Consider the following 17,642-nt stretch of genomic DNA (forward strand, 5'->3'; position numbering starts at 1 on the left):
CTCTCTCCTCGCTGCCACTGCCCAAAGCGGTTCACCCAATCGAGGGTCCAGCAGAAGCAGCTCCGGTCAGTTCCCGGGATGGGTGGAGGTTTGCCCAGTGCACACACACACAGCACGCAGGAGCTCAGTGTTTTAATGGCTTTGGCTTTATGGCAGGAAGCAGGCACCCTCTCATTTGAGGCAGAGTCCTCTCTCCCGCCTCCCACTCCTGGGTCTGAGGTCCAGGCGAGTTACAAGGGGAGGACCCTGCAAGGCAGCAGTCTCAGGTGGGCAGTTGGCGGCAGGTAGCCAGGCCAGGGAGGATGGGGCTACTGGCAGAGCCGGGGCACAGGAGGCAGCTGAATCCCTGAGAACAGACAGGCGGGGTTCCCCTCCCAGCACCCTGCGTTCAGTGCTCAAGGTCCCTGGGCAAGGTGAAGTCCCTGAAGCTGTAGAAGGAGATGTCGCCGTGATCGCCCAGCGCGAAGATCAGAGGGACGTCCCCACTCTGGTAGGACAGGCGCTTGAGGCTGCACAGGTCTGGGACAGGCTCGTCAAACCTGCGAGGGGAGAGCTCTGTGATGGGGCCTGCCCAGGCCGGGGGACCAGTCAGGTGGCGAGCCAGAGCGCTCCACCTGGGCTCTTGTGTCTGCAGACAACACCGTCAGCCGAGCCCAGGGAGGCCCTGAGCCCTGGGTCTGGAAAGGCTGGCCGTAGATCCCGCCCAGCTACACCGGAACTGAAGTGATAGGAGATAATGAGTCAGCCATTAGCAGCTTGGATTCCCACAGAACAGGCTTGGATGGGCCTTGTGCGGGTCCTCTCCTGCGGCAGGTAGCCTGGCCAGAGGGGGACGCAGGGGCAGGGTGCACTCGGATCATACCCACTCACGCACATCCGGACGTAGGGTCGACCAGGGCTGTTCTTGCGGAATGTGGCCACGGCATCAGCCTGGTAGACGTCAAAGCTTATCTCCAGGCCTCCACACTTTCCCGGCAGCCTGGGGGAAGGGAAGAGGCCTCAGGACACAGTGGGCTGGTTCCAGGGACTGACCCTGTAAGGCCCCTCGCCCCACCAGCAGGGAGAGGCTGCAAGCTGGGGACTCACCGTGCAGCCCCGTCAGCCAGGTGTGTGGTCTGAAGCACAGAGATGCGGTCCAGGACAGCCGCTGCAGGGACAGTGAGAAGCAAGTCGGCGATGGGCAGGCCAGTCACCAGCTGGCCCCCGTGGCATTTCTGAGCCTGCAATCTTGTTTAGCAGACCTGTCCTGTTTCCCAATGCTACTTAACTGTTGCTTCCCTGGAATTCGGATGTGAAGGACTCGGAAGCCCTGTCTGGTGCCCTGCACTGCTGGGCCCCCGTAGACGTTACAGAGCTCCGAGTCTGTTCACATCCTGCTTACACCACACCAGCCCTGCCCCAGAGTGCGCCTCCCAGACAGTCCCTCCTTGTTCGGCCAACAGGAGGGACTGCGGCTCCCTGGTGGCAACGGCTTGCTCTGGTCACATAAGCTTGTTGGTGATCTTGGGGACCCATGCACAGTTCTCACCCCCTCTTGGCCTACGTACCAACTTAATCCTTGCCCTGCTGGTTCCTGTCTCCCAAGTCCCAGCTGCCTGCTGGGAGCCTGGGGGCTGTGGGTACCTGGGGAGTCGGCTTGGCTGGGGCTCAGCAGGGGGGTGATGGGCTGGTCCCACAGGTGGGGGGCGGGGCCCTGGCTCTCCTGCAGGTGCCTCCTCTGCAGCAGCTCCTTGTATTCCCGCCAGCCAGAGCAGCGCCGCACCTCCGGGTCCGAGTTCACATCTTTCCGGAAGTGCCGGGCCTCCACCTCCTGCTCCCGTTCCCTCCGCGATAGCTTCTCCTTCCGCTGGTTCAGTTTCTGGCACCAGGAGCCTGCATCTGTGTCCCGCCCGGCGACATTGGCGGGGAGCAGCTCTGGGGCTGGGGCCGCCAGGAGGGTATGGCGGCTGTCAGGGGCCATGTTGGGGAAGGAGATCTGCTCGAAGTCCCAGCGTGACTTAGCTGGTGCCGTGACCCCATTCTCTGTGTCGCTGCTGCGGCCCACTCCTTCCTTGGCCAGGTGAGGGAAGGGCTCCAGGGACCCCAGCAGAGGCAAGGGGCCTGCCAGGTCCTTTCCGGGGAACGATTCTTGGGCTTTCTCCTCGGGGTGTGGGCCGGAGGCTGCCAGGTTCTCAGGGCGCAGGGCGTCTTCTGGGGCCTTGGCCTTCTTATTTACAGACCTGGGGTGCATGGGAAGAAAACAGCCATCTGCTCCTGATGGCTGAGACGCACATGTCCCCTTGAGTTGCCCTGAGCCCATGTGAAGCCACCGTAAAGCTGAGCAAGCCCACACATCCCAGCCACCAGCACTACCAAGGGCTGGAGTTCCTCCTCTTCCTCTTGCCAGTACCATCCTCCAAGTGCTGGGTGCTGCCGTCCAAATTCAGCTGCCTCTCGTAAGGGGACAGGACAGAGCTGTGGGGGGACAACAGTGGGAGGATGGGGACCACAGAGCCACCTCTGAAGCAGCAAACAGGGCTGGCCAGTGACCGGGCCAGGTCAGACTAGAGCCCTGGACAGATCTACATGAGGAGTCCACACGGGCACTCCAGAGGCCCAGGCAGGCCTCTGTCCAGGCCTCCGGATTAGTTCTCTCAAGCTGTCCACAGTCAGTAAGCAACCACTGGTGAGGAAATCCACGCATGGCCAGAACGGAAGCACAAAGATGAAGAGCAACTCTGCCAGACCCCTGGCGGCATCTGCTTCTACATGGATGCCAACTAACCTTGCCCATGGTCCCCCTTCCCCCAAAAAAGTTGGCACTGCAGCACTGCACTGACAAAATGCTTCCCAATCCCTTCTGCTCCGTGACATTACCGTGGACACCACCCCTTATGACTCTGCTGTTCTCTTAATACAGCAGCTGCTAGTCAGGCAACTAAGCTCAGCTCAAGAGAAATGACTCAGTGCCCCGGCGGCTCCGGTTCCCCAGTGCACCACACCGGCAGAACATTCTCGGAGTTGCGCTGAGGGATTAACTCTTGCTAATCCATGGCCACATGCCCATACTTGTTGAACACACACAGGCTGTTTCTAAGCACAGAACTTGGAAAAGTGTCAGGGACAGCATGGGGTCCCTGCCTCATGCAAGCTCTGTGGGGCCAGGGTGATCTGGCCATTTTCAGTGATGAATCCAGGGCCTGGACCCAGTGAGCAGTCAGTACCAATGAATGAACCCAATGACACGCACACGGCTGTGGGTATGTCTTTAGGACAGACTACTCTGAGGAAATAAAGTATGTGTGTGTTTGAGTTTTCCTGCCTTACTCTTGCCCAGTCCCTGAGGCCCTTAGCAATGCTGGCTGACCAAGGGGACAGAACCCGTCTGGCCCAGCGTATGAAATGCAAGACCCCCCCCGCCCCAAACGCACACTCAACATGGGCCTGCATGCCTCCCCAGTGCCGGCAGCTGGCCCTGTCCTGCACTTAGGACACAGCAAGCTGCCCTCCCATGTGCCCACTACAGCACGCGTCCTTCCCAAGCCCCCATGGCCACTTCCCATCCCGACCAGCAGGGTCCCAGGACTAGAAGGAATCAGGAGGACGAAGGACAGTGAATGACCTTGCATGGAATCGACGAACCACATAGCCCAGTCGTTTCAGGTGGCTGAAGACCTCAAAGGTTAAAGAGAAACAGCAGTTCAGAGATCCACTCTACAACCCAGAAGATTCTGCAGACACTAGCCATTTCCTGTCCCGCTCAGGACTGGCTGGACAACAGGAAATCCCAGACACAGTCCCCAATGCCAGCTCTGTCCCTCATCTGACCGTGCTCAAAGGCTAGTGACAATGTCCTGTGCAAGTCCAGAATAGCTGGTCTCAGGAAAGAACCCTGCCCTCAGCCATCCGATCCCCAGGTCTGGATAGCATGTAGCGCAAGGCTGGGGTCGTCTCTCCACAGTCCCACAGCCAGGAGCCAGAGGGTCCTCCTTGGGTGCCCAGCATGTGACTCGGGGGCACATCCAGGAACATCCCCATCCAGCCCGGTTACTCGTAAAGCCACTCTTCTCCCAGCTTCCCTGACACCACTTACGGTTTTGCGGGGTTCCTGGACGCTCCTCCATCTGCTTCTGCTCCCATTCTTGCCCTGAATCTCGGAGAGGAGCACTCCAGCCCACTGTCCACTCTAGCCATACACCCCGTGTGTTCCTACATCCACACCGGTCCCTGCTTAGCCCCTGCCCCGCCTCCCAGGTTCACAGCTCCCCTTTGGCACCCTCAGTTCTGGGTTCCAAGCAGCACCCCAAAATGACTCTGGGAGGTCGGCAGGTACCTGGTACTTGGGGAAAGCGGCAGCGTCGTGGGCCAGCAGCAGCTGGTAAGCTTCCTGGATGGAGAGCGGCACGTCTTGGTGGAAGAGCTGGATGGAGCCCTACCGGGGGAGGGGAGGTTCAGCCGAGGGGAGCAGGGAAGTGGGGGGACAAGAGTCCCTGCAACCGGTTCATGCAGCGGTGCCTGCTCTCCTTCCCATGCGCCCGGAGCGCCCCACTCACACACTCCAGCAGATACAAGGCTTCTTCGGGGTGCAGCCGCTGCTGGCCCTGCTCGGAGTAGCCCATGGTCTGCCAGAACTTGCCCTGTGTGGAGGAGCACGGCCAGTCTCATAAAGGGAGGGCACAGAAGGCGGGTCCGCGACATCCCCCCCAACATAACCCGACCCCGCTGCTCACCGCAGGAGACTTTAACTCCACGAAGCCCTCTTCCGGTCTCCACTCGGCGGCCACCAGGCTGCCCCTGGCGAGCAGTGTGGGGCACAGGTGGGTTTCCCGAGCGCCCTTCAAGTTCCCGCCCGCTCGCCCGCCCCGGGTCCGCCTCCTCACAGGCGTTCCACGCGCTCCTCGGCCAGCAGCTGCCACAGCTCCTCGCGACACCGCTGCAGGCGCTCGGCCTGGGCGGCCGAGCCGTCGGGGAGAAAGTCCTTGGGGCCATGTGACCGCTGGGGCAGCTTCTGGGGCCGCGCGCGGGCGGCGACGAGTTCCCGGGCGCTGGAAAAGGGGAGCGGGAAAAAGAAGCGGAGTCAGCCCCGCGCGCGGTCTCGAACCCGCGTCCCGCCGCACGCCCCAGGCCCGCGGACCCAGCGTCGGGGCAGCGCCGCACCTGAGCACGCGCCCCGCGGGGACCTCCACAGCCCCGGCGGGCTCGGGGTCGGGCTCCATCCGGCCGCGGTGTGCGGCTGCGCGGCCCCGCCCCCGCCACGCCCCCTCGCCGGAACTCCGCGCGACTCCTCCCACTTCCACGCCGAACCCGCGCCGGACCTTCGGGCTGGCCTGGGTCCTAGCGCCCGGGCCGCTCGCCCGCTTCGGGCTTTGCAAGCCCAAGCCCACGCCGAGGGTCGTCCACCGGTGGCCCCTGCGAGAGGAGGCTCCTTCGGGCGTTGCGGGGCGCTCCGAGGCCGCGCTCCCGCGGGTGGCGGTGCTGTCCGGCCCACGCTGGTGCTGAAGCACCCCCAGCCCTTCGGGGTTCGGCGGGGTTCCCCGCGGTCGCCGCGGCGAGCCATTCCCGAAACGGCCGCCAGGTGGCGCCATCGCGTCGACCAGCTGCGCGAACTCTTGCTCCTCCCCCCCCCAGCACACACCCCCCCCCCCGCTCTGCCTTTCACCTGCACGCATGCGCCGACGCAGCCGGCGCCGCGAGCCGGGACCTGTGCGATGGGGGCGGGGCCGGCGCGGTGGGCGGGGCCGGCGCGGTGGGGGCGGGGCCGCGGGCGTTGACTGACAGCCCGACTGCGCGGCCGGGACGGTCCCTGCGCTCCCGATCCGGCGGGAGGGGTTGGGGGAGGGGCGGGATTTCCTGCGGGAGGCGCCGAGCCGGCCGTGGAAAAGGCGGAGAAGGAGGAGGAGAAAGGGGGCTCGGGGCGCCGTGGGAGCCGCCAGCGTCCCGAGTGCCCGGGGGCCGAGCCTCGGCGGGGCGGCGGGAGAGGTGAGACTGCGGGACCCGAGCTGGGGGCGGGCGCCAACTAACTTTTCCTGCGGGATCGGCGGGCGCCTCGGCTCCTCCAGGGCTCCCCGCGCCCCCCTCGCCGTCCTCCCGCTTCTGTGCCCCCCACCCCATCCCGCCGCCTCCCGCCGCTTTGTTCCCCGGGGTCGGCCGGGCTCGGCGCTGGAGGGGCATTCCGGGGGGCGGGGGAGCCGGCCAGACCCCAGGCACGGCCCGCGCCGCCTCCCCCACCCCCGTCCCGCGGGCCCCTGTGCGGGGTGCCCTCCGGGGTTGGGCTTGGCGCGTCCGCCGAGTGAGGGGCTTCCAGCCAGGGCCCCAGGCCTTCGCGGGTCTCCTGCCACAAGGCTCTGGCAGCAGACCCGCCGGTCCTGAGGAACTCACGGCTGGCTGACGTCAGCCCTTCTGCCCTCAAGCCGAGGGTCTGCGCTTGAGGTTTGGGCTTGGAGGGGTGACGACGGGTAGAGGCAGGGGTGGGGAGAACGAAAGACCACCCTCCCCTGGCCAGCAGCGCCTCCGTTCTGGCTGTGTTTGCAGCCAAGCTCCACGCAGGGGTGAGGATGGGTCAGCAACAGGTGCTGGAGGCTTCTTCGTCCAGCAGGCAACCCCCACCCCTCATAACCGCCGAGGACACCCCAACCCCCCCTGCAGTCATAGGGAGCCCTAGGTAGGGAGATGTTGGGGGCAGACGCCTCGGCAGGGAATGACCCCTGCCCATCTGGCTGGCGTTGCCTGACCCTCCCAAGTCCACTTCGCAGCCTGCCAGTTGTTTGTGGGCGCTGGCCTGGCCTGCCCCCATGTGTTGAGCTGCCAGGGCCCCTCCTGCCCAAGGTTGAGGTACTGCCAGGCGCCCCAGGCAGGGCTCTGTGACTCAGCCTCCCTCTCCCAAATGCCACCTCCCCCTGCACACACTCCCACTCAGACATGGGCTCCCTTCTCCCTTGGTGTGGCTGGGGCCTCCCTTTGATTCTCGGGCAGTGGGGTAGCCGGGTGATGCTGGGGGCCTGGAGGAGGGGCTCCCCAGAAGCCACGAAGGGCTCAGTCTCTGTGCCCCAAATCTGGGGCCCTTGCAGGCCGTCGGGCACCAGTTCCCAAACCACAAGACCGTCCACTGCTGCCACTGCCACTGGAGGCCTGAGGGCATGCTGGCTGCTCCCTGGGTGGGCGTCGCTGCTGCTCCCAGGCCCGGCCGGGAAGATTGGCGTGCCCAGTCCCAGCCCTTCCTGGGGCTGTCTTCGTCGGAAGCTGCGAGCTGGTAGCTGTCCAGATCTTCACAAAGCCTCCACCCCCTGGGAGAGCGGGTCTTCGCTCGCGGCGGCAGCTGCCTGTGCACCTTGCTGGAGCCCCCACCAGGACCCCTCTGTGGGCATGGCCACCTGACGCCTCGGCTTGGACCCGTGTCCCCGCGTCTGCCCTGAGCCGGGATGGGTCGTGAGCAGGATCTGATCCTGGCAGTCAAGAATGGGGACGTGACTGGTGTTCAGAAGCTGGTGGCCAAGGTCAAGGCGGCCAAGACGAGTGAGTACCTGGCCTGGGTGCTTGGTGGGGGCCGGCTTCCCTGGCTGCAGACTCGAGGGAGGAGAACTGTCTTGTTGGGACTGGTGGTCTCCTCTCCGTGTGAGAAGCTAGAGAGAGGCCATGTGTCTTTCCTGAAAAGTGAGGGTCCATTCATTCGGGTTTGCTGTCCCAGGACCTGCCTTCCAGCAGGAGGTTTTCCGGTGCGTTCTTTCGCACCCCGTGGTTTCTGGCTGAGCGCACTCGGCACTACGTCCCCCCCAGTCTGCCTCTGGGTCTTGCTGTAGCGGCGGTGGGGGTGTCTGCAGGTTAGCTTTGCAGAGGCCCTCTCCGCGGGGCAGAATCCCAGCACTGCTGAACCACTTGCTAAAGCTCCTCCTGCCCCTGATTTCTCTGCCTGTCTCTGGGATTGTGTGTGGCCCAGGGCTGGGTTTTCTGGAAGGTTCTATATAGCCTTGAGACTCTAGTCTCAAGCTCCAGGCACAGTGGCCTCTGAGTCCCATCTCTTGGGTTTTCTTGTAGTGGCACCCCTCCCTTCCTCACCCAATAGCAGTGTTGAGCTCGGCTGGCCCCAGGAGGCCACTGGACAGAAGCCTTGAGGTCCCTTAGACCTGCAGGGAAGGAAGTGGTCTTTGCCACCTGACGGGCTGGAGGACACGGTTATGTAGAGGAGGTTCTCCCTTGGCATGCTGGGGCTCCATACCGTGGCCCCGCTCCCCCTCGCTGTACATGTGTGCGCGCACACACACACACACACACACACACACACACACACCCACACCCCTTGGTCCTCAGGCTGTCCTAAAGACAGCTTATGCTCACCCACATCGAGGAGCGTGGGGTGCTGGAGGGAAGGATTTGACTGGAACACACCTACCTGCCCCTAGGGTTGGGGAGATCCAGTAGGGCCCAGAGAGGTGGTGCAGTTGGGGTGTGTGCCATGTGCCCCCCAGGAAGTAGCTACAAGTGAGCCCACCTGTGAGAAAGGGGCTCAGGAGGTCCCCGGACAGGGGCCGCAGGGCAGTAGCTCCCACCTGCACTCTGTTGATTGTGGCGAGCTGCGCGGTGGGGCTTTGGTCAGGCTGATGCTGGCCTCAGGAGGCCAGGCCCCAAGAAGGGCCCCTTGGGCCGGTGGGAAAGGATTGTGGGAGTGGGGGACTCCCTTCAGCGAGAAAACCTCGCCTTGCAGCTGCGCCAGAGGGTGGTACAGGCACAGGGTGTGAGGCCTCGGTGCTGCTGGGCAGGCCCTGACACCGTGCCTCCTTACCTGGGCCTTGGAGAAGCCCATGACAAAAGTCAGAGCACAAAGGGACGTTTGTGAGCCTCGCGGTCTGTTGAGTATTACAGTCCCTTTGTGAGGCACACGTTTCTGAATCCCTTTCACACGTCCACAAGGCAGGCAATGCTCAGAGAGGGTCAGTGACCTCCCCAAGGTCGCACAGCCATCATGCAGCAGGTCAAACCTGGGCTCCCACACCTGGCCCATCAGAATCGCCTGGCCCAGTTCTAAGGTGCAGACTCCCGTCTTCCCCACCCCCACTTCCTGCAGAGGGGTCTGGGATCTGCCAATGAGCAAGTTCCCCAGGGGATTTCAATGCAGGTCTCAGCAGGGGGGCTGGGGACCCCCGCCCTTTTGCCTTTTTAGGAGTGTGGCCAAAGCTTCCTAGCCAAGAAGGGTGCTCTCCCAGCTGATGCTTCTGAAATCCAGGCCCACCCTCATTGTGCTTTAGCAAATGCTGTTCAGGAGAAGCAGGTGGCTGGGCAGGAGAGGGACGCATTGGCCTGGCCTTGCCCCTGCCCCATCCTCTCTCCACTCCCCTTTCTGGGCATCTCTGGCCAGAAGGAAGTGCAGTAACCTGGACTGGCCAGCTGAGCTCACATCCTGTGCCCGGAGCCTAAATTGGGAGCAACCCTTCCACACCCCGCCCCACCCCGCCTTGAACTGCCGCGGAAGTTGCCTGGAGCCACTGCCAGGAACCAGGACCCTCCACCCTCCCACCAAGGTCCCTAGCTCGGGTCATCCGAGCCTCTCCTCAGCCACCTTTCCGGCCATTGTTCTGGAAAGAACAGAGCACCCGGCGTGGCCCAGCCCCTATTCCTGTGTCCCTCCTGTCACGTCCTGCTCCTTCCTCCTGCCCAGGCGCTCGGCAGGCTGCACGGGACGAGGGCCTCTCCTTGTCTTTGCTGACCTCATAGTTCTCACAGAGGCTCTGAGAGGCGCCGTGGCCAAGGTCACAGCCCATGAGGGGCAGAGGCCATTGGAACCAGGCACTTCCTGCTGCTCCAGCACCTGTTTGTTCCTCTGCTCGCTCACAGGGGGCTGGGGGGACACCCAGAGGATTGGGCTTCTTCCCCCTGGCCACTCAGCTCTCCCTACCAGTGTCCCTGTGTTTACCTTTTTGGCATGGCTCTCAATGGAGCTGTCCCCTCCCTCCCCGCTGCAGGGTTGGGTCCTCCCTGATAGAACGAGGCCCTGTCTTGCTTGGGGCTGCTGGGGTATTCTGGGGCCCACCAGGGCCTGGGGGACAGGCCTGGACTGGCATGCTTGGCCCCCTGCCCGGTGTGGGTTGAGCCAGCTCCCCTTCTGCCACCCTGCTCTGCTCCTCTCCCCTTCCCGTCCTTCCTGGCAGGGGTGGGACCCCATAGAAGGCAGGGCTTAGGTGACATGCCCTTCTGCACCCCACGCTTCAAGAACTGCCCCCACCCATGCGTGAACCCTGCCCCGGGAGGCGGTGCCCTGGCTGCCTGGCACCAGCCAGCCCAGAGCCCCGCCTGGAGCTCAGGCATCCCGCCTCAGAGCCTGCGGCTGCAGAGTCAGCAGGGAGAATACGCTCTTGCTGCTGGAGGTTGACCTTGTGCTAGTAACGCCTGGAGTGCCAGGAGTGCCCACACTGACAGTTCCCGAGGCTCAGGCACTGCACGTGGGCAAGATCTGTGATGAGCCCATTTCTCAGATGACATCCATGGGCCTGAAAGGTCAGGTGACTCCCCTGGAGGATCACACAGCTAGCCAGTACATGGCAGGCCAGGGCAATGAGTGCAGATCTTCCTGATGCCCCCACCATCTTCCCTGCCCTCAAATACCTGGCGCCTTTCCCCACTACTTGCCACCCTCCACAAAGTAGGACAATGGGACTTTGCTGGCTCTGTGGCCTATGCAGGAAGGAATGCCAACCATGCACCCCCGTGGGCCTGTCCCCCGCCCCTCCTGGCTCTATAAAGTGGCCTGATTGGGCCAGGCTGGGCCTGGGAGGCCAGGCCACCGGGCAGCAGGTTCCCTGCGCTTTGTGCCCTCTAGTGAGGGAGAACTGGTAGGCTAGGGTATAGGGAGCCCCAGGGCCGATATACGTCCAAGGTCATGGGGCAGGTGATTTCCTGTACACCAAGAGGTCAGTTGCCTTGTGGGCAAGTGGGGGGAGGTGTAAGGGAGGGCAGCTGAGTCCCAAGCCCTGACCTCCCTGCCCTGACTCCCCAGAGCTCCTGGGCTCCACGAAGAGGCTGAATGTCAACTATCAAGACGCAGACGGGTGAGTGTGGCCCCCCAGCCCTCCCAAGAGCTGCTGGGGGAAGGGGAGGCAGTGCGGGTGTAGGGGGGACAGGGACGGGGGACCCTCAGCCCTGGATGGGCATTCGCCAGGAGCTCTGCCGTCCACCCACCTGCCCTGAGGGTGAGGGGAGGGTAAGAACCCTTCGGCTGCTGCTCCCACGGCCCCCTCCCCTGGCCAGACAAATGGGCCTCTCAGCCCAGACACTGAGCCCTTTCATGCTGCCGGCCGGGCTGCTGCTGCTCCCACGGTGGGGCCCCCGCTACCAGCGGGCTAGTAACCCGTGCTTGCCAGCCCCCCAGCACGGGTTTAGGTGTAGAAGACCAGGATTGGGGAGGGAGGGCGGCAAGGGTTGCCATCGTCTGGTCGTGTATCCCCCATGCTAGCTTCTCTGCTCTGCACCACGCCGCTTTGGGGGGCAGCCTGGAGCTCATAGCCCTGCTCCTGGAGGCCCAGGCGACCGTTGACATCAAGGACAGCAATGGTGAGACCCCCTCCCCAGCCCAGGCAGGGCCCACCCCTGACCGTGTGTATAACCAGGACCTGCACGTGGCATTGCCCTCCCCAACACCTTCCTGCTGAGTGGGTGGGACAGCCACCCGGGGACAACCTGACTGGCCCTGGGTGAAGCCAGCACCTCATCCCCTCCTTCCTGCTCCGGAGACCTCCCTCAAAATGCATCCCTCCCGCCAGGCATGCGCCCACTACACTACGCAGCCTGGCAGGGCCGCCTGGAGCCCGTGAGGCTGCTGCTGCGGGCCTCAGCTGCGGTCAACGCCGCCTCACTGGACGGGCAGATCCCTTTGCACCTGGCTGCGCAGTATGGACACTATGAGGTGGTACGTGAGGCCTTGAGGGGTGGGCATCCAGGAGCCGGGGCTTGTGCGGGGTCCTGGCCCACACCAGGCCCCCTCATCCGGCTCCCCCACTGCAGTCAGAAATGCTCCTCCAACATCAGTCCAACCCCTGCTTGGTCAACAAGGCCAAGAAGACGCCCCTGGATCTGGCCTGCGAATTTGGGCGGCTCAAGGTGGGGCCTGCAGCTCTCATCCACGGCCCTGGGGTCCCCTGTGTCTGTGGTGGGAGTGGAGGGTGGGGAAGGTCCCAGGAGGAGGTACTGACGGGGGCTGGTGCTGCAGGTGGCTCAGCTGCTACTGAACAGCCACTTGTGTGTGGCACTGCTAGAGGGCGAGGCCAAGGACCCATGTGACCCCAACTACACCACACCCTTGCACTTGGCTGCCAAGAACGGCCACCGAGAGGTTATCAGGTACCCCGGGGCCCTCCCGGTGCTTCCTCTTCCCTTCCCTGCGGGACCCTGGATGCTGCCGGGTGTCCTCTGGCTGCCCTCTTTCCCCTTGCTCTCCATTTCCCAGCCCCCACCAGCCTTGTGACTCACCCTGCCCACCACAGGCAACTTCTGAGAGCTGGGATTGAGATCAACCGCCAGACCAAGACAGGCACGGCGCTCCACGAGGCCGCTCTGTACGGCAAGACAGAGGTGGTGCGGCTGCTCCTAGAGGTGGGTATGGGCGCCCGGGCTGCCTGCCCACAGGTGCCCAGGAGGGATGGGGAGGCACTGGAAGAAGAGCTGCCTGCTTCTGGAGAGTGGCAGGGAAGAGGCCCAACTGCCCTTGGAATGGTGCCAGGGCTGGGTGGCTGGGGAACTGAGCATCTGGCTACAGCCCAGGGTGGCCTCCTGCTGGCCGCGGGACCTTGAGCTTATCTTCGAGCCAGTGTCTGGGCTTGTGGTTCCTCCTCCATAAACTCTGACGCCTGGGCTGGCCATGAGGACTAGGAACATGGTGACGGGCCAGGGCTTCCCATGTGCTCAGACCTCCCTGTGCTGCCAGGGAGGTGTGGACGTGAACATCCGGAACACATACAATCAGACGGCCCTGGACATCGTGAACCAGTTCACCACATCCCAGGCCAGCCGGGAAATCAAACAGCTACTGCGGGGTGAGCAGGAGGGAGGAGACGCCTGCCCAAGAGGAGGGTTGCGAAGATGCCCTTAGCTGAGCCCTGCCCTCCCCAACCCCTTCTCAGAGGCCTCAGGGATCCTGAAGGTCCGGGCACTCAAGGACTTCTGGAATCTCCACGATCCCACTGCCCTCAACGTCCGGGCAGGGGACATCATCACGGTGAGGCACCCCTGCGCAGGCTCTTCTTGTGGGATACCAACGATGTCTGTGGCTTATGGGGTTCCCTGCTGTGCTCTGAAACCCTGGGCTAGGATCTTGACATGCGTGCTTGTCTCTTTCCAAATCTATGGAAGGGAGGGGTTATTGCTTTTTGTTGGGCCTCAGAAGTCAGCTCTGTGGGTAGAGGGGAAGACCTGGATCAGGGCTACTGGGAGCAAGGCTGCCATGAGTGACCGTCCCCTCCTCCTGCCAACCGCAGGTGCTTGAGCAGCATCCCGATGGCCGCTGGAAGGGCCATATCCATGAGAGCCAACGGGGCACGGACCGTGTGGGCTACTTCCCCCCAGGCATCGTTGAGGTGGTCAGCAAGCGGGTGGGCGTCCCAGTGCCCCGCCTCCCCGCAGTACCCACACCCCTGCGTCCAGGCTTCCCTCGGACACCACAGCCTCCTGTAGATGACTCCCTGCACCCTCCCCCCTACGGCCAGCTCCCTCGGGTGGGCCTCAGCCCAGACAGCCCAGGTATGTCCTCACAGTGTGCAGTGACGGTGCGCCTGACGGGGTATCTGCCTTAGGCAAGCTGCCAGGCAGCTGTTGGCAGTGCCGACTGAGGTCTGAGCCCTGCGCTTTGCTCTCTGTTCCCCCTCCCCACCATAGCAGGTGACAGGAATAGCGTGGGCAGTGAGGGCAGTGTGGGCAGCATCCGCAGTGCTGGCAGTGGGCAAAGTTCTGAGGGCACCAATGGCCACAGCACCAGCCTCCTTATTGAGAATGCCCAGGTAGGAGAAAGGGATGCTAGGACCAGGGCAGGGTTCACCCCCCCACAGCCAGCTCCCCCAACACTTAGTCGCTCCTTCCCTGTGTGCAGCCACTGCCCTCTGCCGGAGAGGACTCGGTGCTGCCAACACCATACCCCCCAGCCCTGACCGGTAGGAAGAGAAAATGGGACATGGGCTGGCTGGGACAAGTGCATGGGGTGGCTGGGGGTGTGGTACCCTTGCTCTGGCCACCTCATTCCAGTTTTCCCTCCTTCCTTGAAGACACCCTGGGTCACCGCCCTGTGGTCAGCTACCGCTCTGGGGAGCAGATCTCCACTCAGGATGTGAGGCCGGAGCAACTATTGGAGGGGAAAGTGAGTCCTCTGTTGGAGTGTGCTGTGCATCCTGGGTTAGGGCATCTGGGAAGCAGACTGTGGGGACAGGCTGGGCCAAATGGGCTGGGCAATGGCCTTAGCACCTCAAGGCTTGCTCCTGCCCCACAGGATGCCCAGGCCATTCATAACTGGCTGAGTGAGTTTCAGCTGGAGGGCTACACTGCCCACTTCCTTCAGGCTGGCTATGATGTGCCCACCATCAGCCGCATGACGCCTGAGGTGGGTGTTGTGGCCAGGGAGGGAGAGGTGGGGCCCAGCAGGCAGAGCAGGTGGCTTGACTGCCAAGCTGTGTCAATGGCACAGGACCTGACGGCCATTGGGGTGACCAAGCCCGGGCACAGGAAGAAAATCGCCTCAGAGATTGCTCAGCTCAGCATCGCCGAGTGGCTGCCCAACTACATCCCAGTGAGTAGGGGGATCGGGGGCTGTGACTTTGTGGTGAAGCTGGCCGAGGAGCCAATTCTCACCAATGTGTTGTCCTTTCAGGCTGACCTGCTGGAGTGGCTGTGTGCGCTGGGGCTGCCCCAGTACCACAAGCAGCTGGTGAGCAGTGGCTACGACTCCATGGGGCTGGTGGCCGACCTCACCTGGGAGGAGCTGCAGGAGATTGGGGTCAACAAACTCGGTAAAAACCCACTGGCAGGGGACCCCTGGGCCTCAGGTCTCTCCACGAGAAGAGGGGACGGGTGACTGGCGTGACCCTGCCTGGCCACTAACCACGCACCTTCTCTTCATCTGGCTCAGGGCATCAGAAGAAGCTTATGCTGGGGGTGAAGAGGCTGGCGGAGCTCCGCCGGGGTCTGCTGCAGGGGGAAGCCTTGGGCGAAGGTGGGCGCTGGCCTGCCAAAGGCCCAGAGCTGATGGCCATCGAGGGGCTGGAGAATGGAGAGGGCCCACCCCTGCCTGGTGCTGGCCCACGCCTCCTCACCTTCCAGGGCAGTGAGCTGAGCCCAGAGCTGCAAGCAGCCATGGCAGGGGGTGGCCCTGAGCCACTCCCCCTGCCCCCTGCCCGCTCCCCCAGCCAGGAGAGCATTGGAGCACGCTCTCAGGGGTCCGGCCACTCACAGGAACAGCCCACCTCCCAGCCCAGCAGGGTTGACCCCAGCACGCCCCAGGAAAGGAAGCTTCCAGAAGGCACAGAACGGCCCTCCAAGCTTTGCTCCCCACTTCCTGGCCAAGGAACTCCCCCTTATGTTTTCATATACCCGCAGGGCTCACCCTCTAGCCCGGTCCCAGGACCACCTCCTGGTGCACCCCTGGCCTTCTCTTACTTGGCTGGCCCCACAGCCACTGCTCCCCCAGACCCACCTCGGCCCAAGCGCAGGTCTCACAGCTTAAGCCGCCCCAGCCCTGCTGAGGGGGAAACTGAGGGGGAGGCGAAAGGGCCAGTGGGCAGTGCCTTGGGCAGTTATGCCACTCTGACCCGGCGCCCAGGACGCAGTACCCTCACCCGGACCAGTCCTAGCCCAGCCCCGACGCGGGGAGCTCCCCGCAGCCAATCTTTCGCCTTGCGGGCCAGACGCAAAGGCCCCCCGCCCCCACCCCCTAAGCGCCTCAGCTCGGTCTCCGGCCCCACCCCAGAGCCAGCACCACTCGATGGAAACCAAGGCCCCAAGGAGGGGGCCCCGGGGCCCCGAAGAAGAACCCTGAGTGAGCCAACTGGTCCCTCAGAGCCTCCCTGCCCACCCACCCAACCTGGCCCTGCATCGGACACAGAAGAGGAGCCAGGCCCTGAGGGGACACCTCCATCTCGAGGCAGCTCGGGAGAAGGGCTGCCATTTGCAGAAGAGGGCAACCTGACCATCAAACAGCGGCCCAAGCCAGTGGGGCCGCTGCCCCGGGAGACACCTGTGCCCCTGGGCCTCGACTTCAACCTCACTGAGTCAGATACTGTCAAGCGGAGGCCCAAGTGCCGCGAGAGGGAGCCGCTGCAGACCGCTCTGCTGGCCTTTGGGGTGGCCAGTGCCTCTCCCAGCCCCTCTGCCCCCCTGGCCTCTCAGGCCACCAGTGAGTCCCCCTCCACAGCGTCCTCCAGCCCTCCCCGGGCTGAGCCGAGCAGCCTTCCCTCTCCAGGAGCTCCAGCGCCACCTGCTCCTAACTTAGTAACTCAACCCCCTACGACCACGGCAGCTGGACCCAGTCTGGAAAACTCCACAAACAGTCGGCGGAATGGAGAGACTGAACCCCCAACTGCTCCTGCCCTCCTCAAGGTGCCTGGAACAGGTAGGAGGATGGGTCCTACAGGGAGGGGTTGCTGTGGGGAGGGCATGTCCAGCCTTGCTAAGCCAGTAGCCTTTTGTCTCTACAGGAACCGCCCCCAAGCCTGTATCTGTGGCCTGCACACAGCTGGCCTTCTCAGGCCCTAAGCTGGCTCCACGGCTTGGCCCCCGCCCAGTTCCCCCTCCCAGACCTGAGAGCACCGGGGCTGCAGGTCCAGGCCAAGCCCAGCAGAGGCTGGAGCAGACCAGCTCGTCCCTGGCAGCAGCACTGCGGGCAGCAGAGAAGAGCATTGGCACCGAGGAGCGTGAGGGGTAAGGCTGCTGGTACTGCTCCACTCAAGGATGCCGAGAGGGCTGGAGAAGGATGTGGGCGCAGCCTCAGGTTGGGGAGGTCCCTGTTGGTCCAGCCTGCAGGCAGCCCAGGTGCCAGTCAGAGACTCGGGAGATTAGGCAGGCCCCTTGCCCCTGAGCCTCCACAGACGCGTGAGATGGTAGCCCCTATAAACCTTCAAAGCAATGATATAGTGCTTGGCTCCAGGCAGGGCTGGCGGCACCTTCACCCAGGGGGACTGGGTGCAGGCCACTGGTCAATCTCATCCGGTTCTTCTCTTTGCAACAGCCCCCCTGGCACCTCCACCAAACACATTCTAGATGACATCAGCACCATGTTCGATGCCCTAGCTGACCAGCTGGATGCCATGCTGGACTGAGACCCACCCACAGCCCTCAGTGGGGCTTGGCGTGACCTGCAGTGTTCCTGGCCTTTGGCTCAGCAAGAAAGAGGCCCTTGCTCCACCCCCTACCCCATCCCCCACCCAAATGGGAGGGTGGGTGAGGCTGAGGCCTGTGCTTACAGCTGCAGGCAAGTGGCTCTGAGCACTGCAAGGCTGGTGGGGCAGTCCTATGGCAGGAGCCTCGGCCAGCTGAGGGACCTCCCTGTGTCATCTTTCAGGACCCTGGAAAGGGGGTGCTGGCAGGCTTTGTCTTGGGTGTTTTAACTGTGTCGCACTCGAACCCCTGTCTTGAATCCCTGTACCAAGGGGACACCTCTGACCACCTGCTGTGCTACCCTGGCACTCGGAGGTGGTGTGCCA

The 17,642-nt window shown here is 63.6% G+C and overlaps 2 protein-coding genes across 2 annotated transcripts; one reads left to right on the forward strand and one right to left on the reverse strand.

The window, feature by feature from the left end:
- Window positions 1-127: 127 nt before the first annotated feature.
- On the reverse strand, window positions 128-5,195 carry TSEN54 (tRNA splicing endonuclease subunit 54). Its single transcript, XM_040989675.1, has 11 exons — window positions 5,137-5,195; window positions 4,860-5,024; window positions 4,710-4,773; window positions 4,533-4,616; window positions 4,313-4,411; window positions 3,602-3,654; window positions 2,353-2,454; window positions 1,624-2,219; window positions 1,087-1,147; window positions 863-979; window positions 128-539 (listed from the first exon to the last, which is right to left on the reverse strand). The coding sequence occupies exons 1-11, from the start codon at window positions 5,193-5,195 to the stop codon at window positions 389-391; spliced, it is 1,551 nt and encodes a 516-aa protein (XP_040845609.1). The 3' UTR covers window positions 128-388.
- Window positions 5,196-6,999: 1,804 nt separating this feature from the next.
- On the forward strand, window positions 7,000-17,594 carry CASKIN2 (CASK interacting protein 2). The gene is made up of 19 exons (XM_040989679.1): window positions 7,000-7,491; window positions 10,964-11,015; window positions 11,420-11,517; window positions 11,727-11,872; window positions 11,968-12,063; window positions 12,173-12,303; window positions 12,447-12,555; window positions 12,887-12,995; window positions 13,083-13,177; window positions 13,437-13,698; window positions 13,834-13,955; window positions 14,045-14,105; window positions 14,217-14,308; window positions 14,438-14,548; window positions 14,633-14,734; window positions 14,816-14,954; window positions 15,074-16,552; window positions 16,638-16,860; window positions 17,168-17,594. The coding sequence occupies exons 1-19, from the start codon at window positions 7,398-7,400 to the stop codon at window positions 17,256-17,258; spliced, it is 3,612 nt and encodes a 1,203-aa protein (XP_040845613.1). The 5' UTR covers window positions 7,000-7,397; the 3' UTR covers window positions 17,259-17,594.
- Window positions 17,595-17,642: the final 48 nt, after the last annotated feature.

The sequence above is a fragment of the Ochotona curzoniae genome, unplaced genomic scaffold (assembly GCF_017591425.1).
Source record: "Ochotona curzoniae isolate NIBS_2020 unplaced genomic scaffold, NIBS_Ocur_1.0 contig_523, whole genome shotgun sequence".
NCBI classification, from domain to species: Eukaryota; Metazoa; Chordata; class Mammalia; order Lagomorpha; family Ochotonidae; genus Ochotona; species Ochotona curzoniae.